The sequence below is a fragment of the Odocoileus virginianus genome, chromosome 5 (assembly GCF_023699985.2).
Source record: "Odocoileus virginianus isolate 20LAN1187 ecotype Illinois chromosome 5, Ovbor_1.2, whole genome shotgun sequence".
Classification (NCBI taxonomy): Eukaryota; Metazoa; Chordata; class Mammalia; order Artiodactyla; family Cervidae; genus Odocoileus; species Odocoileus virginianus.
In genome coordinates, this window is record NC_069678.1 from 13198295 (window position 1) to 13221033 (window position 22739).

The window sequence follows — 22739 nt, forward strand, 5'->3', positions numbered from 1 at the left end:
CACCAAGGGCCTGGGTTCAGTCCCTGGTCAGGACTGCACAAGCTGCCACGTGGCCAAAAAGCACCCAACAAAACAAAACAAAAAACCAACCATCTCCATCTGCCATCTGCCTTACCCTTTCCTCTTTGCTTTCTGACCCAGCAGACAAGGAATCCTGATTGCTGGCCAAGGCTAAGCTTGGCATCCCTCCCCTCTACTCTTTCAGGAGCCACCACAGCTTAATTCACCTGCCCGTTCGCGAGCCAAGTTACCCTCTGCTGGCTTTGTCTATTGGCACCTTCAGACTTCACGCTCCGACAGCAACCCTCATCTGCTTCTCTTCAGAGCCAAGAAAGAACAGCCCACAGTCACTCCTTTCCTCCTCGCCTCCAGTTTATTCTCCAGCCCACCTCAGCTGAGCTTCTGCTGCCCTCTTCAGACATTGCTCAGATGAAGAGCACCAGATTGCTACAAAACAGACCCTTTCGATTGCTCTCAGCGGACTGGCTGTCCATGCTGTTAATGCTACCTCCTCCCTCCTGGGGGGAGTCTCCTTAGCTGTCCTCTTACCTGATGGTCCTCTCTCAGACCTCTCTTCCTCCAGCAGCTTATAAGGATGGGGACTTCCTGAGACTCTGATTTTGACCAGCTCTTTATATACCTTTATATATAAAGGCTTCAGTCCAATCCAAGGCTTCTGTCTCACTGTTATACTCTTGTCTCTTACATTTTAGTTTCCAGCCCCAGATCTCATTTACTCTGCTAAACTCCAGTCTGGTACATCCAGCTGCTGGCTGGACATCTACACCTGGGTATCTTCAAGAAGCTCAAAGTCAACCCAATCAATACCTGTCATCTTCCTCAAAAACCTGCTCTCCTGCCCACCATATACTCTGTCTTGGTTAATGGCACCACTGCTATTTACTGTAGTTCAGAAATATCAAGGCAACCTTTAATCCCCTTGCTCTGATCTCTAAGTTTTATCGATTCTACCTCCCCAGTGATGCTCATATGCAGCTTCCCACTTCATTAATTCAGGACTACATCATTGCTCATCAGATGACTCAAACAGAAGAACTCATGTTCTGGCCCTACTCCAATCCTGCTTCCATTTGGCTGCCAGCATTGTTGTCCTAAAACCAAAATCTGATCACATCACTCCCCTATTTTAAATTCTTCAGTGACTCTAGACAGTACTTGCCACAGGGCACTGATGTTAGTTTACTGGTCTCTCTTCTTCAGATCACTGTAAGCAACTGGGGGCACATGCCATTTCTCTGTGCCTAGCACAATGCCTGGCACATAGCAAGCATTTAATAAACATTTGAGTGGCAGGATTCCAGCCTCATCAGATGCTGCCTGGCTGTGTTACCAACCAAGTCGGAGAGTGGTTAAGAGCTGAGGCTCCAGACAGACAGACCTGGCAGGTCTGAGTGCCAGCACTGCCAACTTCCAGCTATTTAGCCTAGGGAAAGTTTCTTACTTTTTGTCAGCCTCAGTTTCCTCAACTGTTCAATTGGAATACTACTGTCTCCCTTACAGAGAATAGGACCATGCTCCTAAAGGACTCAGCACAGTACCTGACACAGAGAAGCACTCAATGGTTGCCATTATTATTATGAATGATAGCAACCATCAACTAGACTTCCAAATTAGAAAAGAATCCCAGGATTTAAACGCTAGAACCACTGAGGCTCCCAAGAAGCAAACTGATTTACCAGCACAAATGGAGTAAGTGGCAAAATCAAAATTGATGCCTAGTATCTACACAGCAATAAAATGCTGTTCTGCTATCAACTGTTTGGTGGACTTGCCCTATGTTACGGAGTAAACCAAAGTGCACTGTCAACAATACACAGACTGTAATGCAGGATATTCATAAATGCACTTGGCATAGCACACTTGCACACATGGAAATTTGTGTCTCTAAACTTGGACTTGGGCTAATGTGCCTTGGGGCAAGTTCATAATTATAGTACTGTTCATCTTTCCTGCTGTCAGCTGTAATCATCTGTTAAACGAGGAATCAAATGATTCCTTGTTAGAGTCTTGATTCAATCAGTTTTTTTGTTTGGCTGTACCACCACGTGGCTTGTGGGATCTTAGTTTCCTGACCCGGGATTGAACCTGGGCCCTCTACAGTGAGACTATGGAACCCTAACCACTGGGTTCCCAAGGAATTCCCTCAGTCAGCGGCTTTTAAGGGTAGAGAGAATGGCAGCACTATGACCTGAAATTTCAAAATACACTTCCCCTTTCAAGAATCACTTTACTATATGAAATTTTAAAAGATCAGTATGTTTGGCGGGATATACTTCTCACACTCTTTTGCCCTTTATCATTCTCACCTGCAGAAGGGGGTTCAGCATTAGAAAATACCAAGACATGGAAACAGTATTATATCACAAGAACATTTGTTTTATTGTGCATATGCTCCACTCTAAAGGGCCTCAAACCTAAGGCAAACCAGGACTTGCTGATTGGTATTTAGGTAGAAATCTGCAATGGAGCTTATCTGTCATCAACTGGATGAAGCCTGCGAACAAAGGGGCAGAGAAAGAAGGGGATTAAAGTACAAGGATCCCCAGGCACCCTGCAGGGTGAGTTGGGCTCTGACCAGGAAGTATGATATGAGAAAAGAGTAAGAAAATGGTTGCAAGATCCTCTGGTCTCCAGGTTCTTTTTGGTGAGCAAAAGTGAGACTTAGCCGTTCCCAATGCTGGACTGAGGGTGCCTGAGTGGGGGGCGGGGGGGTGAAGTAGAGCATAAAAGCCAACTGCAACTAGAGATTATCATACTAAGTGAAGTAAGTCAATAAGAGAAAGACAAATACCATATGATATCACTTATATGTGGAATCTAAAATATGACACAAGTGAACTTACCTGTGAAACAGAAACAGACTCACAGAGAACAGACACGTGGTTGCCAAGGAGAGAGGTGGGGAGGGATGGATTGGGAGTGTGGGGTTAGCAGATGCAAACTATTATATATAGAATGAACAAACAAGGTCCTACTATATAGCATAGGGAGCTATATTCAACATCATATGATAAATCACAATGGAAAATAACATGAAAAAGACTGTATGATTGTTATATATAACTGAGTCACTTTGTTGTACATCAGAAACAATATTGTAAATCAACAGTATACTTCATAAAATAAATTACAAAGCCAGGTACCCTAAAACCTGAACTCAAAGGAGAATTTTCCACTTAGTTTTGTTTCCTGATTGCAATGTAATTAAGACTCACCTTCATTTCAATTAAGACTTGTAACCCCAGTTTTTGGTGTGGCCTTCCTACATTATTCCCACTTAGAGGTGTGTGAGAACACCTAGCGCTTCTTTGTGAAGTGTCATGGACATTGCTTATGTTGGGTTCAACAGGAACCAACTTGCTCAGAGCTCAACAGCTGCCTGTTCAAGCAGATGCGGCAGTGCAGGACACAGCAGCAAGACCACATCCGCGGTCTCACTTGGCTGCAGCAAATTCCCTTCTCGAGGCAGCCACACTGTGACTCTGGCCTCTTGAGCCAGAATAGCCACTCAAGAGGGCACGACTCTCAGTGTATACATGGAGTCTGCATTCTCTCAAGACAGAGTGCAGACAGTGATCCCAGCCACAAGGTCAGACCTGTGACTCACTTTCCCAACATCAGGGTGTGTACCACCAAGGAAGAGCTGGCAGGAGCAACCAGGCTGGCGTCACCGAGAACCCTTTCTCCCCAGCTCCGTCCCTCCTACATGCCCACTCTGAGTCACCCTCCTGGTCACATACCCTGTGTGAGGGTGTCTGCATGGCTTGAAGTGTCATTTTAGGTGTGCTTGTTGATTAGCGGCAGGGATGAGAAGGCAACAGAGCTCATGGGCTACATACAAAGGCTTGGTTGGCGCTTCCTGATGACTTCCAGCAAACCAGGGTCCATTCAGTGTCATCCACAGAGACCCTAACCCCCCAACAGAATTACAGTTCTAAGGAGTCTGTGACAAAGCTATTTAATGTGAAGTTATAAATAAAACACCACACAACTGTTTTTCCTTATAAAAAAATTTATCAAGGGAATAATTTGTGTTTTCAGTGACTTGGTTTAGCAAAGTAAAAGACTAAAACTCATTGAAACACTTTATAATTCTTCTTTAACCTAGGAAGCGGGGTTTAAATTAAATAAATTTCTCTATCACTTTAGGAGACTGCTTTCCTAAATCAGAAAAACTGATTTCCAAGTCTTCTCTTACCTCTACTGCCCATAACCCTAAGGAGAACTAAACCTCACCAGGAATGGCTCCTCTGGAATTCAAGGTGGAAAGAACAGGTGGATATATCCCAACACAAACCAGATGTAGACTCTGAGCAGAAAGCAGAGTCTGAGAGATGCATTGTGATCACACAAATTATCATCCAACAGGATACTTCTGAGAGTGAAAGAGGGTGCTGTTAATTGCTTGAAAGGAAAGGCATAAAATGAGACACATGACCACCAGAGTTATAAGGCAGTTTGGGAAAAGACATTTCCCGGTTTGCCATGCCCTTTGAAAGTTAAAAGACTTTCCCAGAAGCAAAGCACCTTGGGACACATGGTTAGCACCATTTAAGAGGTAAACGGCCTAGGGCTGGGTTCTGACATGGAGGCGTCCTCCTTCCATGGAACGGTTAACCAGACACACAACAGAACACCTGAAGTGAAATTTCAATGGATGTTAAGTCTGGGGTGCAGCCTCCCTCTCCCCAGAAACCCTAGCTTCGAAAGGTGTGGGGCTGGTGGAGCTGTCCATTGGCCCACTGCCCTGCTCTCCTGGGCGTGATGCTGTTTCTGCCTGCCCGCATCACCAGTGTCCCCACTGGCACTAGTCTTTAGGGGGATTCTGGGCCAGGTGCTGTTCCCATTCAACTTCAACCAACTTGTACAGCTCCATCGTGGCCTGAGCATCTTCCACTGAGGAATGTCCGCTTTTCCCAGCCTGAACAAGGGAGGAAGAAAAGAGCATGAGGCTACAAGAGACCGTTTCCTCCCTTCCCAACTGGTTCTCTCCAACCTCAATGATGCTCCTCCTTCTGCAGTTAGCAGGCGACAAAGGCAGACCTCTGGTGGGGCCCCGCTCATCATCTAATTTCAGGGTCCAACTCCTATACTACTGTCTGCCTCAGTCCTTTCTGTGCCCACAAGTACACACCATGTTGTTCTACACACTTCTGCAGAAGCAGAACAGACCAGATCATAGACAGACCTTCTGAATCTTCCACCTTCCCTAGTTCCTTAAGTAATCTATGAATGACATGTGTCTATACCCTCATGCCAGGCAGACCACCCCCTTTGACTGTCAAACATATGAAATACTAAGAGGCCCTTGAAGCCTCTATATGGTAATTTAGGCCACCACAACTTCCCACTTTTCTTACTTAGGGTTTTAACCCCACTTTCAGGCTTTTTTCCTTTTCCAAGTACCCAGTGGAACACTCTGGGAGGCAGGAAACAAGAACTGTTATGCCTAAGTAGAGATGGACCTCTCTGCCCAAAGCTCTTCCCATCAGAGCATCTCCCCCTGGATCGCTCTACAATCAGAGGAATCTTAGTGTCAGAGCCTGGAGAGAGGCAGCAGGCGAGCCTTTCTTGTCCAAGCCAGGGGTCTGACAGCATTTGGGGAGACGCTACCTGGATGTCCCGGTTCAACAGCTTCTTGGTGAGACTCTTCAGAGACATGGTGGCATTCTCTGGGCAGTCAGCCTTACGGTTGAGGAGGGGGATATGAGAGGTGTCTCGGGTGAGGGGCTTGGGATGAACATACTGAAGGGCTTTGAAGTCATTGTGGATGGCATGCCCCACCACTATCTTCCCTGTAAGAATCTTCAAGATCTGAAACAGACATGGAAGAGGAGGTGGTGAGGAGCACGATTCATAGATGCAGTCTCTGTATTCTAAAAGCCCAACACACCTGGAAGTCCTTCTAGGCTCTTTTCACCACTTGCTCACCTGCCTCATCCTTGAAATGACTTCTCCCACAAGTTTTCTTTCACCTGAAATCCATCTCCTCTCCCCGAGGTAAAAGCAAGCATTTTTAATGGTGTAACCCTGTTTGGATGTACCTAGCCAGTGGTTCCTTATCGTTGCATTAATTTCTACCTCAATGTGATGTTCATGTAATTACCTAGTTCAGTCCTGGCTTGATACCTGAAGTTCTTTAACCATGATAATTGTTACGTTGGTCTTAGATACGGCTGGGACAAATACTGTAAAAATGGGCTCCAGGGAGGTAATGGAAGTCCCAAATTATATGCAAATTGATATGCATATGTTTCTGTGTTTGTTTTCTGGGAGGGAATTGATGGCTTTCATCAGACTCTCAAAGGGCCTACAAGCTATAAAAAATTAAAAATTGGGAATTAAGAATTGGCAGTCCAGTGGTTAGGACTCAGCACTCTCCCTGCCAGGGGGACCAGATTTGATCCCTGGGTCCGGAACAAAGATCTCACAAGCCTCGAGGTATGCCCCACCCTCTAAAAAAGAAAAAGACACACTTCCAAGGAGGACAACTAAAGAATATGCCACGAACTCTAAGGGTCATTACCAAAATGGGGTTGCAAACAGATTGTGAAAGAGTTAACAGGCCTGGAATCAATGCCTGGCCTCCCAATGGGACCCCTTGGAAGGGTAGACTCATCTGAATGTACCTTAGTCTCATACCCCGGTTGGGCAGTGATTTTTATGATAAAAACCAGATATAGTCTAATCAATTTGGTATTTAGTTGCCCCTACAGTTTAACTGTAGGACCACTAACACCTTTACTTCGCATTAATTCCAACACACAGCCTTCACTAAAGCTAAGTGAATGTGCCGTTTCAGATCCACCCGATCGTCTGACTCTCCTGAGCCTTTGTTCAGCTACGCCCCTGCGGGTGCACAGGATGTTCTTCGACCCTTCATGTTCTTTCTAAAATCCAGCTGTTCTACCTCTGATGAAATTCCTCCAATTGACTGCTCTGGCATATGAGAAATTACTGGAACAGTGTGTCTAGACAAGACAAAGAATGTGGAGCTGAAATTACAAAGTGGACCAAGGGTGCCCTCTGGAGGCCTTCCAAGACCAGCAGGCTCCTTTCCCCTTCCCCTCTATTAGCTCATCCTCCTTTCCTGTTCATTCAGCGTGCCTCCAGTTTTCAGCATAGAGCTTACAGTGGCTAGGATTGCTCAGTGAATGAGATGAGAACCCCAACATATCAGCCCTGTGTCTTTTACCCCCTTCATTGCAGGCTGCCTGTTCCAGTTATCCACCAACTTTCTATACTGCCACGGGCCACTTCTTGCTTGGGAAGCGCTCTCCACCTCTCTGTTCTCAGCCCTAGCCCCACCTCTACAAGGTATTCTCAAATTGAGCCCTTTCCCCCTGGCACTCATGCCTGCTACTCTGTCCATCACAGGTTGCTCTTTTTCTAGCAGAGTCCCAATTATTCAGATGAGGATTCCACTTGGGATCTAAAACAAATCTAATACAGTTTATTACACCAGCTACTTGTAAGTTTCCAGGTTCTTACCACTCTTCATCCCAAAAGAAAAGCTTTCTTTATCTGCTACTCCATACACTCCAACCCTCCCTCCACAATCCTTTGGTGCCTTCCCAGAGTGATATCCTGTGCTGAAAAATGATTTGGACTTCGCCCCATCTGCTTCGCTGCTACCACCATCCCTCATGCCTCTTACCTGGTTCCGAGCAATCTTGAAGGGTGTAGCATTTACCATGTGCTGCTTCCGGATACCACTCCATCTGGTCCGGTAGTCCACAATGTGGCAGGGGGGGAGGATGTACTCATCATAAAGCACATCTCCATCGTAGTTGACAATGCTACATCGAGCCAAGGAACTGACATGCCCCTTGGGTCCAGTACCCACCATCTCACAGTCAATTGCCACCATCTTCCCAGGTATCTTCTGGGATGCCCCAGAGTATTTACTCTCTGAATGTGTTTGGGTGGAGTTCTGTGGGCCATTCTTGGGTGGAGGATTCTTCTGGGAGCCCTTCTTCTGGGGGCGAGTTGGGTGGCTCTTAATCTTTGGTAGGGCGCTCTGGAACTCCCCCAACAAATCTACTTTAGCCACAACAGAACCAGCCTTCTGTGAAGGGGCAGGGGTCAGCCAAGGCACTGCAGTTTTCTTGTCCAGGGACTGCTCTGACCCACTGCCGGAGGCAGCTGTTGTCTTCTTCTTTGGAAGGGGAGTGGCCTTCCAAGTGCCATCTACCCTGGGAGTTTCCCCCTTCTTTGAAGGTTCTGAGTGCAACTTAGGCACCTTGCTAGGGGGCTGCTTCTTCTTATTGAGGAAGCCTTTCCGTTCCAAGAGTCGCCGCTTCTTGACAAATTTTCGGTGCTTGGCATTTCCCTCCAATGCCTTTTTGGGGGGAGGCTCGCCAAAATCCAGATTGAGGAGTAAGGTAGACATGATGACACTGGCTGGTGAGAGAGCAGTTGGGAAGAACAGCTTACAGATGAGAGAAGGATAGAAGACTCATCTGCTGAATCCCACAGACCAGCATCTGGAGGTTTGCAGCATACCCTAGGGAAGAAAGTGATCCTGATAACAGAGCCCATAGACTTGGGAATCAATAAGACCCATCTTTGCAGGACTTAAGAGAGGAAAGAGATCAGAGTAACCTCTCAAATGTGAAATGACAGAAGGATAACTTCATTCTGAACCAGGAAGCCTGGATTCTAGAAAGCTCCACAATTCACCAGCTGTATGGTATTAGGAAGGCCATGTCTCCTCTCTAGATCTCAGTCTCATTTATAAACTTAGGGGGTCGCAGGGCCAACTAGCTGTAACTGCGATCTACAACGCCAGAGTAGGTGAACTCCATCATCTACCCATGGAGGGAACGTCTAACTGTGCTCAAAGGCAGTGACAGGTTTGGCAAAGTTGACCTCTGGATTACCCTAGCATCCCCACGCGGGCCCCACGAGTAGAGATCCAAATTGAGGTACTCATCTCCCTCGTTTCCAGGTGGGGGAAATCTCCACATGTATCTCACTCAAATCTTTGTCTCACGAAAGGACTTTTGACAACACACATTGGGAGGGGAAGGAACCGAATCTAAGGGACTGCACACTGCCATCCACGCCGCGGAGCCAGCCTCGCACGCTCACTCACCTACCTCCTAGATGGGCCCGCTAAGACCGGAAGCGCCAGGAGCCGGATGCGGAAATTGGCGCGCGGCGGCGATGCCCGGGCCGGCAGGCCCGCGGGTTGGAACGCGCCGGAGGCCGGCGCCCGCGGACCCGCACGGCCCCTGCCTCCGGGAGCGAAGCCAGGGATTCTGAGTGTGTGGGCAGCGGCAGCGGCGGCGGAGGAGGGGGCGGTGTGGGTGGGGGCGGGGGCGGGATGCGCTCCCCGGCCCCTCTAGCCCCGTGGAGGTACAACTCGAAGGTGTGGGGAAGCCGCGACGAACGGGAACTGCAACGCGCGTGACGCCCCCCCCCGCCCGGCCTCACTTCCGGAGAGGAGAGAAGTGTACGGAAAGGGGCGGGATCTGGAGGCGGGACCTGGGACATGGCCCGCCCCTATTCGTGAGCTGGGCACTGCGCCACGCCTCTATGGCGTCACTGCGCTGGCACCCCCGCCCCGCTAGTCTCAGACGTAGACACCTTGGCGCTGTGAGACGCCGCGACCTGTGACGTCAGGAGCGCGCCTGAAGTCTTTAACCCGAGCCTGGAATCCAGGAAAGGCAGCATCGGGGAACAGATTCCCAACACTTTTTCTTCTGAGACCACCTGAAGTGCTGAACCCAACCCGGATCCCGGACCTGCGTGGTCCTAACCCTGGTTCTCTTCTCATTGCTTTCTCGCTCCCCGCGCCACCGTTTGGGCCCCGGAATGCCCGGGGTCTCCGCCCGGCGCCTCTCTCACGAAGAGAGGAGACAGCTAGCGGTGAACCTCACCCGGGTCGTGACGCTCTACCGTTCCATCCTGGACGCCTACATCATCGTGAGGCCACAGGGATGTGGGTGGGGTGCTCCTGGTTGTGTGATTGGCTACCTAGCCACGACTAGGGGAGAATCTGGAGAGTTAGCGTCTGATCTTTTTTTCTAATAGGTTTTTTCAGTCTTTTGTCTGTACAAGAAAGGGTTAAAGCTGGGCAAAACACCCGATTCTTTTTTTTCCCTGATGACCTAAATATCAATATTTCTAGCATCTAGGTTGTTTTTCTAACCTTCTCGTGTCCGGAGTAATAAAGCGCATGGACATTTGAGCCATGCTGCTGCGGCAGTGTTGAACTATCCCAGGAACATGTGAGGTGTTTTCAAGAACACACATGTTCGTTCATTCAGGTTTTGAATAAATTCCTGGTTTTTCCGTGTAATGGACAATTCCAACTTGGAAGTTGACAGAGTCCGACTAGAATCCCGCCTTCCCTATCGTGTTAACTAACATTAGGCATAAAAAAAATTTTTCAAAAAAAAAAAAAAATTCCTCCTAGCCCCAGGTTCTCAGCTGTAAAATGGATCCCGTTTTGAAGGATCATTGTAAAGAATAAATGAGATGATGTATAAATGCCACCAGCATCCACTGAATTATTCATTTCCCAAACCCAGAAGCCATCCTTGATTCAGGTTTTTCTGATTCAGTTCTTTCAACAAGTCTGTTGATTCAACCTCCAGAATAGATACCAAACTCACCCATTTGTCTCCATTGACACTGCTACCACCCTAGGCCAAGCCAACATTATCTCTCTTCTGGTCTACTTCCTGATTTCTGTATTTGCTTCCTCCCTTCCATACCCAGTTCTTCACAAAACAGGCAGACTGTCTAAAAATGTAAATCTGATCGTCACATTTCTTGCTTCCTAGATACTCTGGGATTTCCCAGGTGGCACTAGTGGTAAAGAATTTGCCTGCCAATGCAGGAGACCCAAGAGACGTGGTTCAATTCCTGGGTTGACAAGATCCCCTGGAGTAGGAAATGGCAACCCATTCCAGTATTCTTGCCTGGATCCTAAGTATAGGTAGTGGTAACTACCATTACCTACAAGCTCCCTTTTAAACCGGATCACATTTCATTCTCTCCCACATTCACTATACTACATCTACACTGGCCTGATCAGGGGCTTTGCACTTACTGATCTGCCTGGAAGGTTTTTCTCAATAGAAAGGCAATTGAGTAGGGTGGTTAAGGGCAAAACTCTAGGGTTGAATTGGTTTCAGATTCCAGCTGTACTACTTACTGGCTTCTTGACTTGGACAGATTAATGAAATGCATTAACATATATAAAATGTTTCAGACAGTATCTGACATATTAAAGTATTCTGTGTTTGCTACTACCTGAATTTTTTAAAAGTTGAGATAGAATTGACATGTAACATTTTAGTTTCAGGTGTGTAACGTAATGATTCCTATTTGTATATATTATGAAATAATTGTTGTTCTGTGGCTAAGTTTGTCTGATTCTTTGTGACCCCATGGACTGCAGCACACCAGGCTTCCCTGTCCACCACTGTCTCCCAGAGTTTGTTCAAATTCATGTCTGTTGACTCAGTGATGCTATCTAACCATCTCCTGCATCAGTTAATATCCATCACTGTACATAGTTAATTTTTTTCTTATGATGAGAACTTTTAAGATCTACTCTCAGCAACTTTCAGACATACAATATAGTATTATTTACAACAGTCACCATACTATACATCCTCCATGATATTTACATTGTAACTGGAGGTTTGTACTTTTTGACTTTCCTCACCTATTTTACTTACCCCCACCCCTGCCTCTGGGCAACCAATGCATGCAGTGTTTTACATGTGCTGTATTACTCTATCTAAAAGTACACTCTCAAACTCTCCATTATGTTACTGTCTCATTAGTGTTTTATTGTCTACGTGACACTTGATGTTACTTGAAATAATTTCTTTAAATGTAAACTCTGCAAGAGCAGGGATCTTGTCTGTTTCATTGTTTGTATCCCCTGAGCTTAGGATAGAACTTGATACCTAAGCAAAGCTCCAGAATTTGTGTTGAACAAATAAATGAATAAAAATAAATTCTGGCAGGGAACCCCTGGTGGTCCAGTGGTTAGGACTTGGTGTTTTCACTGCAGAGAGCCCAGGTTCAGCCCCTGGTCAGGGAACTAGGAACCCACATGTCACATGTGGTGACCAAAAATAAAAACAAAAACAAACATTTTGGCATATATAATGTCTGGCATCTATGGTGTCTGGTGCATGTAACAGTAGGTTACTAGATGGTAACATACTAATAGTGTGTGTTAGTCACTGCTGTGTTAAGGAGGCAGGTGCAAAGCCACCATACACGCCCCTAAGTTCAGTTGAGTGGAGGACACACATATAAATAAGGGGGACATTTCTAAAAGAAGTGTGTCCAGAATGCAATTTGGGCTCAGGAAGGAGGGGGGAAGGTTAGAGCAGACTTCAGAGAAGTAACCAACGAGGAGAGGTTCCTGCTAGTAGCTGGTGGCCATGTGTTGTATGGGTAGGGAAGAATGGGAGGGGAAGTAGCCTGTTGATTGCTTCTCCCTTTCCCCTACAGGAATTTTTCACGGACAACCTATGGGGCACACTCCCTTGCTCGTGGCAGGAAGCACTGGATGGACTGAACCCGCCACAGCTGGCCACGCTGCTGCTGGGGATGCCCAGAGAAGGGGAAGTGGCCAGGTATGGGCAAGAGGGACCCTGTGCTGGGGGACTCGGAGCTGAGCCCTGCAGGGAGCCATTGCTCAGTCTCACAAGGGCTTCCTGGGTTGTAAGCTGGCACACTCAGGATGCAATGGGACTATTCACAGGGGGCCTGGGCGGGCTATCTCAGGTACAGGTCGGTGTGGCCACTCACCCTGCTGGCCCTGAAGTCCACAGCCTATGCCCTGGCCTTTACCCGGACGCCTGGGTTTCAGACCCCCTCAGAGTTCCTGGAGAATCCCAGCCAGAGTTCCCGGCTGACAGCTCCATTCCGGAAACATGTCAGGCCCAAGAAGCAGCATGAGATTCGGAGGCTGGGAGAGGTGAGGAGATGGCTGGGGTACAGGTGGTATCTGGGGGCCTTGGGGACTCCTTAAGCCTAGGGGTTACTAAGGTTTGGGCACCTTTTATCACCTATAGGACCAGAGGCCCTAGAAGGTCCCTTCCCTGGCAAGTATATTATAATCCTATCTTGATCCTTTTGCTGGGTTGGTTGGTGGCTATAGTTGAATCACTGTCTTATTCTTGTTCTGATAATCTTCACAATCTGCTCATGGCGTCACAGCAGGGCTCTTGTTCTGTGGGGACTGAATCACTGTCCTGAGAGGAGCAAAGACAGTAGCCTGAGCCAGGGGTCAGCACACCCTATTTAGGTCTCCATGTCTCTTGTCTCCTCCATGGCACCCCCTACCCGTTTTCCTTTGCCATCCTCAGCTCCTCTCCGCTCTCATTGTGAGTGTTTGTCCTGGGAGCCAACACCCAATGGCCAGGGGACCTTTGTTCCCTCTCCTTTCAGTTGGTGAAGAAGCTGAGTGACCTCACAGGCTGCACCCAGGTTGTGGATGTAGGCTCAGGCCAGGTGAGCCAGACCCATAATAATCTGCTTTTATTTTTTGTGGGTTTTTTGTCATGGGGATAGAACAACTAGAAGGCGGGTTATCAGGCCACATGCCCAGAGGGGCAGGTAATAAGGGGCACAGGAAGTAAGCTGTGCAGAATTTAAGCCTCTGGGGGCCTGGTACCCAAGTGTCCAAACCATAGGCAGGGATGGGGACTTTAGGGGACCCTGAACAGGGCCGTCTTTACCCTCCTTCTCTTGACTCCAGGGCCATCTCTCCCGCTTCATGTCCCTGGGGCTGGGGCTGACGGTAAAGAGCATTGAAGGGGATCAGAGACTGGTGGAGAGAGCCCAGCGCCTAGACCAGGAGCTCCTACAGACTCTGGAGAAAGAGGAGAAGAGGAACCCAAAGGTAGACCAGCTCTTCCTGCAGCCAGGACCATGAGAGCAGGATCAACTTGGCTGAAACTGGGCACCAAGGCTGAACTCTTGCTTTTAAGTGTCTCAGCTCGAGATGGTGTGTCCCTGTTTCTGCTACCTCTTTCCCAAGATCCCTCCTTCACCAAAGCCTCATCTTAAAGGCACTTTCTAGTTAAAAAGTGCTTTCTACACTGCTTTCTCCCTTCTCACAGCCACCTGTACAAAGTGGCCAATCAGGTATCAGCCTTATTACAAATGAGGAAGCTGGGACTCAGAGCTGAAAAGATTTGCAGTTAGTAATGACAGACGCAGAATCTATCCCATTTCCTCTGCCCCAGTTGCTCTCCCACCTTCCTCCTTGGGAAGGAACTCAGGACAGATCCCTTCCTGTGGCCTGAGGTGGCGCGAGGACAGGAAACAGGCCTCCCATCTGCCTTTGTTCTGTCCTGCCTCCACAGGTGGTCCACACTGGCCCTCGTCACCCCCCACACCACGTAGTTAGGTGGGTAGACCCCACGGCCCTGTGCGAGGAGCTCCTGCTTCCACTGGAGACCTCACCTCAGAGCGGGGCCCGCCTGCTGCTGACGGGCCTCCACGCCTGTGGGGACCTGAGTGTCGCCTTGCTGAGGCACTTCTCCTGCTGCCCCGAGGTGGTGGCCCTGGCTTCAGTGGGCTGCTGCTACATGAAGCTGAGTGACCCTGGCGGCTACCCACTGAGTCAGTGGGTGGCCGGGCTGCCTGGCTGTGAACTGCCCTACAGGCTTCGGGAGGGTGCCTGCCATGCCCTGGAGGAATATGCTGAGCGGCTACAGAAAGCAGGCCCCAGCCTCCGAACCCACTGCTATCGCGCAGCACTGGAGACCGTCATCCGGGGTGCCCAGCCTGAGCTCCGGCGGCCAGGCGTGCAGGGGATTCCCAGGGTCCACGAGCTCAAGATTGAAGAGTGAGGCTGGGGGCCTGGGGGGGTGAGATGGGGGGCATCACCTACTAGGGGTATGATTCCCCTCCCACCCTCACTTGTTAGCATGTCCTAAAGAAAATCTAGATGTGCTGGGTTGGGGGAGGGGGTAGTGACTGAGTTCTGAGACAGCTTCACATTTTCTTTAAAAGGTAGTTGTCCCTCTTTTTTGAAATGATAAAAATATGGCTAAATAATTGGACATGTGTGCGTGCTAAGTCGCCTCATGTCTGACTTTTTGCAACGCTATGGACTGTAGCCCACCAGGCTCCTGTCCATGGGATTCTCCAGGCAAGAACACTGGAGTGGGTTGCCATGCCATCCTCCAGGGGATCTTCCTGACTCAGGGATTGAACCCCACGTCTCTTAGTCTCCTGCACTGGCAGGCGGGTTCTTTACGACTAGCGCCACCTGGGAAGCCCAAATAATTAGACAGGTTTGTCTAAAAATAAATTTTTGGATTGATTTGCTATTGAACGGACAGTTCACAGCCAGAAAACTCTGTAAATAAAAATGCATCTTAAGGGACTTCTTTGGTGTTCCAGTGGCTTCAATGTAGGGGCCCCAGGTTTGATCCCTGGTCAGGAAACTAGATCCCACATGCCACAACCAAGACCCAGTACAGCCAAATAAATATATACTTTTAAATGCCCTTAAGGTAGAAAAGCAGAGCTGGAATTGAATTAGAAACGGACAGTTTGAATGGAGGAGTGGCTTTCTAAGCTGAGTGCTGTCTATGACTGACCCCACAGATACGTGCAGCGGGGGCTACAGCGGGTGGGGCTGGACCCCCACCTGCCACTGAATGTGGCTGCCCTTCGAGCTCACCAGGCCCAAGAGAACCGTGTAGTGGCCTTCTTCAGCCTAGCCCTACTGCTGGCCCCACTGGTGGAGACTCTGATTCTACTGGACCGGCTGCTCTACCTTCAGGAGCAAGGTGAGGGGGGCCACACCAGGGACCCAGGGCTAGAGGGGCTAGAGCTCTAGGGGTCTCCTTCAGGTCCCCGCCCCTACACCTGCTGGGACTTGGCCCATCACCATGGTGATTCTAGGGCCAACAGCTGTTTCAGCATCAGACAGGGGGAGGGAGGGCCTGTTAATGCAAATTCCTGGTGAATCTGGATGCCTATCACCATAAGATAGGTGATACATACCTGAGGTTCACCTTAAGCCAGCATCCCTACAATGTGCTGAGGCTTGCCTCCTCCCAAGTCAGCATCTCGGGCACTCATGTTCCTGGTAGAAAGCAGGGTTTCCTTAGATCCTCCTGGGCCTCTCCTATGCGGAGAGGAGCTGTGTGTACAGGTTAGGCAGGAAGTGGCTACGAGTTTGTTTCATTTCTCTCCTGAGTAGCCCTGCCTTTCTCACAGGCTTCCACGCTGAGCTCCTGCCAATCTTCAGTCCTGAACTCTCTCCAAGAAACCTGGTTCTGGTGGCCACCAAAGGGCCTCTAGGTGAGGCCTTCTCTCTTCTGGAGACTGAAGACAGCTGACGCAGCCAGAGGAAGGGCGCATCTCAGACCCCATCTGAAACTGCCAGGCACCACGATGGGAGGCAGTCTTCGCCACCTCAGCCAGAGAACCAGCATCCTGCATCCTCCCTGGCATCTGGGTTCCCTACAAACCAGCGTCATACCCTTTCTCTCCCTGTGTATGTTATATAATATTATGCAGAAGTTTATTTTCAACTTATTAAAAAATTGAAATCTGTACTTGTCTACCATTTTATTAGGTATAAAGGACAGACCAGCACCCTCCCTACTGAATCCTGCTGAGGTTCTAATTTAGGTCTCATACTCCCAGTCCCTGCGGTCTTCCTAACAGGCAGCGCCCTATTATTCAGAGGTCTCTGTGAGGGGAAGCTCTCGCCCTTTGATCTCCATCTGAGAAATCTGCAGGCCCTGCCCTGTGGGAGGACCCCCTTAAGATCGTTAACTTCCATCCAGGTTTTGTCATGACATCATGACAGACGCTCCCTCCCTCAGCCCCTGAAACAGGGGTCCGGGTGCAAGTCTTATCAGAAGACAGAGGACACAAGGCTCTTTATTAGCGTCTGAAGAAGAGGTGACCGCAATCTTCAAGGCTAAGACAAGGAGAGAAGTGGCTCCCCCAGACTCAATACCAATAGACCTTCTTGTGTCTCCGAGTCTCCTGGATTCCCATTGCCTCCATCACCTCCTCCTCCAATGTCTTTAGACGAGGCACATAGGTTTTTTCTAGAGCATCTTCTACTGATGTGTCTTTGGGGCCATCTGTTGAACCGGAGGAAGGAAGATGGGTGGGCTTCTTAACATCTCTTACTCCCATGCCCACTCTTTTTCCTGCCCCTCACCCAGCCTCACCAATCCATGTTTCAGGGACGATGCCATCAGCTCTGGGAACATCAGGTTTCGGGATGATCCTTCCTGATCTTGTGGACACTCGTACTCGCTCTCCTGCCTCAGTGAATCTCCACTCCACTTCAGTGGGCTTCCTAGTAGATAGAAAGTGAGACCTCCAGGGAGCAGGTCTCCCTGCTATCTTCCAGCCCCAAAGTCACCATCTTATTTCTCTGCTACCCCTGGATTGGGGCTTCCTACAGGGGGTCATGTCCATAAGATGTCCCCTCTCAATTTCCAGCACATCCAACCCACCATTCCCTTTGGATAAATATGGTCAACAACTTGCCAGCAGAAGGCAGGAAACCCTCTGACCAGAGCCCCTTGTGCTTACCTGTCCATAGGATCCACAAGTTTGACTTGGTTGTGGAGCAAGGGTGCTTCGCTGGGGACCATGGTTCCCCGGAAATCCACAGTCTTGCCAACATAGCGGTAATGCTGTCCAAAACAGCGGGGGAGGGTGGCTATCAGAAACCAAGGCATGTGAAGGCGGCTTGTCTACCACAACTCAGAGCATTCAGTCCAAGGTGAGAAAAAGGTTCAGAGGTTCGGCTGTCGCACCATCCTCTCAGCCAGTCTCTGTCCTCCCCACGCGGCTTTTAATGGATGGACAGATGGCACAGGCTTCCTGAGCATCACCACCCTCACTCTTTACTTACTGTATTCAGTCCCTCGACAACCACCCAGTTTCGCTGCCGGATAACTTGAACCACTTTGCCCTGCTTCCCGGCGTCCTTGCCTTCTAGGATCTCTACCTGTGGGAAGACAACGAGGGTAGGGAGGGAGATCCTTCCCCGGGGGCACTCCACCACCCAACCCTGTCTGAGACTCTCACCCTATCCCCACAGAACAGATGCCAGTCTTCCTCAGGGATGGGTTCCACAGCCACCCGGCGCCGCCTGGTCCCTGGAGGGTTCTTCCTTTTATCTGCCAAGGAGCCTGGGCGGCTCATCCCATAGCGGTAGTTGGGAGGCAGGGTGACCTTAGATGCCAAGGCCAGCAGAGCAGAGAGCCGCATGGCTGGAGGCTGTGAGAAGTCCCCTGGCAGCGAAAGACCCAGAAAGCTTCCTAGTCAGCTCTGAGGCAGACAGAAACAAGAGGGCAAAGAAACAAGGGAAGAAACATCTTTTTAAGCACCTATTCCATGGCTCAACGGACTTCATCCTACTGAATCCTCATAAGATACTATCTTCACTATTACAGATGATGATATAGACTCATAATTTAAGTGACTTGTCAACGGTCATAGTTACTATGTGGCAGAATCGGCATTCAAACCCACAGATACCTGACTTCAAAGTCCAAAAAAGTTCACTGAGGCCAGGACCATGTTATCTAGATCGCCCCTGAATCTAGAAGATCCTAGTAGGGTCAGGCACCTATTGTTTAGTCACTCAGTTGTGTCTGACTCTTGTGACCCCATGGATTGTAGCCGGCCAAGATCCTCTGTCCATGGGATTTCCCAGGTAAGAATACTGGAGTGGGTTGCCATTTTCTTCTCCAGGGGATCTTTCTGACCCAGGGATTGAACCCGAGTCTCCTGCATTGGCAGGTGGATTCTTTACCACTGAACCACCTGGGAAAACCTTGGCAAGTATTCGGTACTCAATAAAAAGTCTTTCAATAAAAAGTCATTTTTCAACAACAGCAAGATGTAAAGAAAACACTGGCATAAGTCCAAAAACCAGGCAATTATAGGGTAAGACAAACAGGTAGCAGAGATAAAAATTGGGATTAAGATGTCCCTATGTGCATGCACAGTTGCTCAGTCATGTCCAAACTCTTTGCAACCCCACAGACTGTAACCTGCCGGGCTCCCCTGGCCCTATAAGACTTCCAGTTCCTAATCTCAATCAGGAAACAATCACTTCCCCTGAGATAGTTTCTTTTCTAAAGGAAAAAGATCCAGAGCAAGACTGTCGGATTACAGAGACCTACAATTTCAAACTAAGTATGAACTCTAAGCTTCCCAGTTCTTGAAGGAAAATGGACTAACCCAATGGGCACCTGCTACCTTCCAGTGGCCATGCTAAGTGCGTTCATGTGTCATCTCATTTAACCCCAAGGACAACTGACAAAGGAGGTACCACTAACCTTGCTCCATAGCTAAGAATGAAGCCTAATTCAAAGAACAATTAAAGTTCACTATGATGACATTAAAAGCTCTGGACTGGGTAGTCAGAGGACCTGAGATCTAGTCTCTGCTCCACCATCAATTCATTCTGGGACCCTTGTCTTCTGAGCTTCAGCTCCATTATCTATAAAATTTTACAGAGCTGTTTCTGTCATTCAAGTTACTTCTAATATTTTAAGAAAGCAAGACAGAATTATGTGGATAGTACTATCCTTTCTGGGTGAATTTAAAAATACATATTCTGACATAGGCATAAATATTTAGCAGAAGGAAACAGGGACCAACTAAAGTACCTGTTTTGGGGAAGAGGCAGTTTGAGAGGGCTGTTCCTTTCCAAAACATTTGCATTTTCTAACTACATACATTCAAAAATATATATCAACTGGCTTATCTGAATACTGAGATATTGGGTCATTTTTCTTCTCTATATTTCTCAATATGGTAAACAAAAGACCTAATACTATTTTTAATTAATGCTGGATGAAGCAGAGGCCACAAGACTGGAAAAGGTCAGTTTTCATTCCAATCCCTAAGAAAGGCAATCCCAAAGAATGCTCAAACTACCGCACAATTGCACTCATCTCACATGCTAGTAAAGTAATGCTCAAAATTCTCCAAGCCAGGCTTCAGCAATACGTGAACCGTGAACTTCCAGATGTTCAAACTGGTTTTAGAAAAGGCAGAGGAACCAGAGATCAAATTGCCAACATTTGTTGGATCATCAAGAAAGCAAGAGAGAAAAAAAAAAAAAGAAAGCAAGAGAGTTCCAGAAAAACATCTATTTCTGCTTTATTGACTATGCCAAAGCCTTTGACTGTGTGGATCACAATCAAGTGTGGAAAATTCTGAAAGAGATGGGAATACCAGACCACCTGACCTGCCTCTTGAGAAACCTGTATGCAGGTCAGGAAGCAACAGTTAGAACTGGACATGGAACAACAGACTGGTTCCAAATCAGGAAAGGAGTACATCAAGGCTGTATATTGTCACCCTGCTTATTTAACTTATATGCAGAGTACATCATTCGAAATGCTGGGCTGAAGCACAAGCTGGAATCAAGATTGCCAGGAGAAATATCAATAACCTCAGATATGCAGATGACACTACCCTTATGGCAGAAAGTGAAGAAGAACTAAAGGGCCTCTTGATGAAAGTCAAAGAGGAGAGTGAAAAAGTTGGCTTAAAATTCAACATTCAGAAAACTAAGATCATGGCATCTGGACCCATCACTTCATGGCAATTAGATGGGGAAACAGAGGAAGACTTTATTTTTGGGGGCTCCAAAATCACTGCAGATGATGACTGCAGCCATGAAACTAAAAGACACTTACTCCTTGGAAGGAAAGTTATGACCAACCTAGACAGCATATTAAAAAGCAGAGACATTGCTTTGTCAACAAAGGTTCATCTAGTCAAGACTATGGTTTTTCTAGTAGTCAGGTATGGATGTGAGAGTTGGACTATAAGGTAAGATGAGCTCAGAAGAATTGATGCTTTTAAACTGTGGTGTTGGAGAAGACTCCGGCAAGTCCCCTGGGCTGCAAGGAAATCCAACCATGCCAACCTAAAGGAAATCAGTCCTGGGTGTTCATCAGAAGGACTGATGTAGAAGCTGAAACTCCAATATTTTGGCCACTTGATGTGAAGAGCTGACTCATTTGAAAAGACCCTGATGTTGGGAAAGATTGAAGGCAGGAGGAGAAGGGGACGACAGAGGATGAGATGGTTAAATAGCATCACTGACTCAATGGACATGAGTTTGGGTAAACTCCGGGAGTTGGTGATGGACAGGGAGGCCTAGCGTGCTACTGTTCGTGAGGTCTCAGAGTCAGACACGACTGAGCGACTGAACTGAACTGAAGTTAAGGGCCTCAGTGTTCGTTCACTCAAAATAAAAAAATGCTTAGGGAGCACCACTATGTGACAGATCTAAGGTTAGGAACCTTACTATTCCTGGCATTTGATCGTCACACTGCTGTTTGGGGGAGGTTGACAAGAGACGAGGAAACCAAGGCCCTGAGAGGTGGTGACTTGACCGAGTTCACACAGCTTGATAGTAGCAGCGCGAATCTCAAGACCTGAGTCTCCTGCGTGATTGCCACAAGACGTCTCTTAGCCTCAGCCGTTCTAGATCTGAAGCTCAGAGAGGCGATCCCAGAAGCCAGTCCCCTTAGGTCTTTTCCTTCTTTCTCTCCAAGCCCTGGAGAGGCTGGTGACCTTCCGCAGTGGGGCTTCCACTGCACGCTCTAGGTGAACTGTTGTGTAGGTAGTGACCCCTCAGGCCCCAGCTCCAAAGACTGCTTCCACCGCCAGTCCCATCCTAGGTGCGGGTAATGATCAGCCCCCAGAGGTCTTCAGCACCCAGCCGCTCCGAGCTTCCGATGCTTGGAGACCCCAGACGAAGCAATTGAGCCATGCCGGGGCAAAGGACCTTCCCGTTCCCACCTCCCCGAACAGCCCAGAGGTGCCGAAACCTCTGGTTCACGAAATCCTCACCTCCGCTTCCCGCTGATCCGCCTGCCTCTGCGGGTCCCGTAGGCACGTGGGATCTACGCCCCGCCCAACTCCATCCCTCAGATTTCTGGGAATCGTAGTCTAATTGTACAATGGACGCTCAACAACGAATCTAGCCTCTCTGCATGCTGGGAGTTGTAGTCCACCGCCACGTAGCAAGCGGGAAGCAGGAAATTTGACCGGGTAGGAAATCGAGGAAGCGTAAGAGCACCGTGAAGCACGTCGGGAGTTGAAGGCAAAGTCGGATAGGCTGCGGCGCCAGGCACATTCCTGCACGTGCTCTACGTGGAGGCCGCTGGGAATTGTAGTTACCAGGGACCGTGGCTCCATTTTCTAGGTGATTGCGGCTTCTTCAAAGCAGAGAGCCTCCCCTTCTAGTGAGACCACAGTCAGTACTCTCCCCGCCCTCCCTTCTCTGCTGGAGGGGGCCAAGGCAGATGACCAAAGTGTCATAGGCTTTTTAAAGGGATGAAACCTGGGCCTTTCGGTGCCAGTGGATGAACTAGTCACAAAATGTCAGACTGGAAGAAACAAGAGAGGATGAAATCCAGCCATTCCACTTAATTCAGGAGTATTGGGAGGATTCCATGCTGTGGACCTCCTCATCCTTCAACAGTTATCAGTAGCAGGCATCCCTAGCTTTGCCCTTGAGCGTCCAAGCTGTTTCTACAACCAGACTCAACCCTCCCTTTCCTGGCCACTTCTTGTGCAAACTTAAAAAAAACTTTCCCAGGTGCTTAGGCGGAAACTATGTTAAACTGGCTGGGCAGAACCAGAGTACTGGGCGCAGTATTCTGTGACTTTGCCCTCAAGTGGAAATTTCATTGTTCAGTCTCAAGTCATGT

The 22739-nt window shown here is 48.5% G+C and overlaps 3 protein-coding genes across 8 annotated transcripts; 1 reads left to right on the forward strand and 2 right to left on the reverse strand.

Annotated features, from left to right (window-relative positions):
* Positions 1-4664: 4664 nt before the first annotated feature.
* On the reverse strand, positions 4665-9213 carry ISG20L2 (interferon stimulated exonuclease gene 20 like 2). Of its 2 annotated transcripts, none has more exons than XM_020910820.2 (4): positions 9119-9213; positions 7679-8527; positions 5635-5835; positions 4665-4942 (listed from the first exon to the last, which is right to left on the reverse strand). In XM_020910820.2, the coding sequence occupies exons 2-4, from the start codon at positions 8411-8413 to the stop codon at positions 4829-4831; spliced, it is 1050 nt and encodes a 349-aa protein (XP_020766479.1). In that variant the 5' UTR covers positions 8414-8527; positions 9119-9213; the 3' UTR covers positions 4665-4828. The 2 variants fall into 2 exon arrangements, with proteins under 2 accessions (XP_020766479.1, XP_020766478.1); XM_020910819.2 differs by having other exon boundaries at positions 9123-9209.
* A 110-nt stretch (positions 9214-9323) lies between these two features.
* METTL25B (methyltransferase like 25B) lies at positions 9324-16578 on the forward strand. Of its 4 annotated transcripts, none has more exons than XM_020910817.2 (8): positions 9328-9478; positions 12508-12632; positions 12824-12976; positions 13450-13512; positions 13760-13903; positions 14370-14854; positions 15622-15806; positions 16240-16578. In XM_020910817.2, exons 2-8 carry the CDS (start codon positions 12528-12530, stop codon positions 16359-16361), a joined length of 1257 nt encoding a protein of 418 aa, XP_020766476.1. In that variant the 5' UTR covers positions 9328-9478; positions 12508-12527; the 3' UTR covers positions 16362-16578. The 4 variants fall into 4 exon arrangements, with proteins under 4 accessions (XP_070323621.1, XP_020766476.1, XP_020766473.1 ...); XM_020910814.2 differs by having other exon boundaries at positions 9331-9951; positions 12784-12976; XM_070467520.1 differs by lacking the exon at positions 13450-13512 and having other exon boundaries at positions 9324-9951; positions 12784-12976.
* A 304-nt stretch (positions 16579-16882) lies between these two features.
* On the reverse strand, positions 16883-21986 carry MRPL24 (mitochondrial ribosomal protein L24). Of its 2 annotated transcripts, none has more exons than XM_020910822.2 (6): positions 21877-21986; positions 18082-18324; positions 17906-18001; positions 17581-17684; positions 17211-17341; positions 16883-17120 (listed from the first exon to the last, which is right to left on the reverse strand). In XM_020910822.2, the coding sequence occupies exons 2-6, from the start codon at positions 18262-18264 to the stop codon at positions 16984-16986; spliced, it is 651 nt and encodes a 216-aa protein (XP_020766481.1). In that variant the 5' UTR covers positions 18265-18324; positions 21877-21986; the 3' UTR covers positions 16883-16983. The 2 variants fall into 2 exon arrangements, with proteins under 2 accessions (XP_020766481.1, XP_070323622.1); XM_070467521.1 differs by having other exon boundaries at positions 18082-18287; positions 21877-21976.
* Between the last annotated feature and the right edge of the window lie 753 nt (positions 21987-22739).

Bases quoted from the DNA above. Each gene is read 5' to 3' on its own strand.
- ISG20L2 (XM_020910820.2), bottom strand. From the start codon at position 8,413: ATGTCTACCTTACTCCTCAATCTGGATTTTGGCGAGCCTCCCCCCAAA. The intron at 5,836-7,678 runs GTAAGAGGCATG...TGTCTGTTTCAG, and splicing joins TCAAGATTGCTCGGAACCAG to ATCTTGAAGATTCTTACAGG. The intron at 4,943-5,634 runs GTAGCGTCTCCC...TCCCTTGTTCAG, and splicing joins TGTTGAACCGGGACATCCAG to GCTGGGAAAAGCGGACATTC.
- METTL25B (XM_020910814.2), top strand. From the start codon at position 9,841: ATGCCCGGGGTCTCCGCCCGGCGCCTCTCTCACGAAGAGAGGAGACAG. The intron at 12,633-12,783 runs GTATGGGCAAGA...GGGCTATCTCAG, and splicing joins AGAGAAGGGGAAGTGGCCAG to GTACAGGTCGGTGTGGCCAC. The intron at 14,855-15,621 runs GTGAGGCTGGGG...CTGACCCCACAG, and splicing joins CACGAGCTCAAGATTGAAGA to ATACGTGCAGCGGGGGCTAC.
- MRPL24 (XM_020910822.2), bottom strand. From the start codon at position 18,264: ATGCGGCTCTCTGCTCTGCTGGCCTTGGCATCTAAGGTCACCCTGCCT. The intron at 18,002-18,081 runs GTGAGAGTCTCA...GTCTTCCCACAG, and splicing joins ATCTGTTCTGTGGGGATAGG to GTAGAGATCCTAGAAGGCAA. The intron at 17,121-17,210 runs GTGAGGCTGGGT...CCGGTTCAACAG, and splicing joins CGTCCCTGAAACATGGATTG to ATGGCCCCAAAGACACATCA.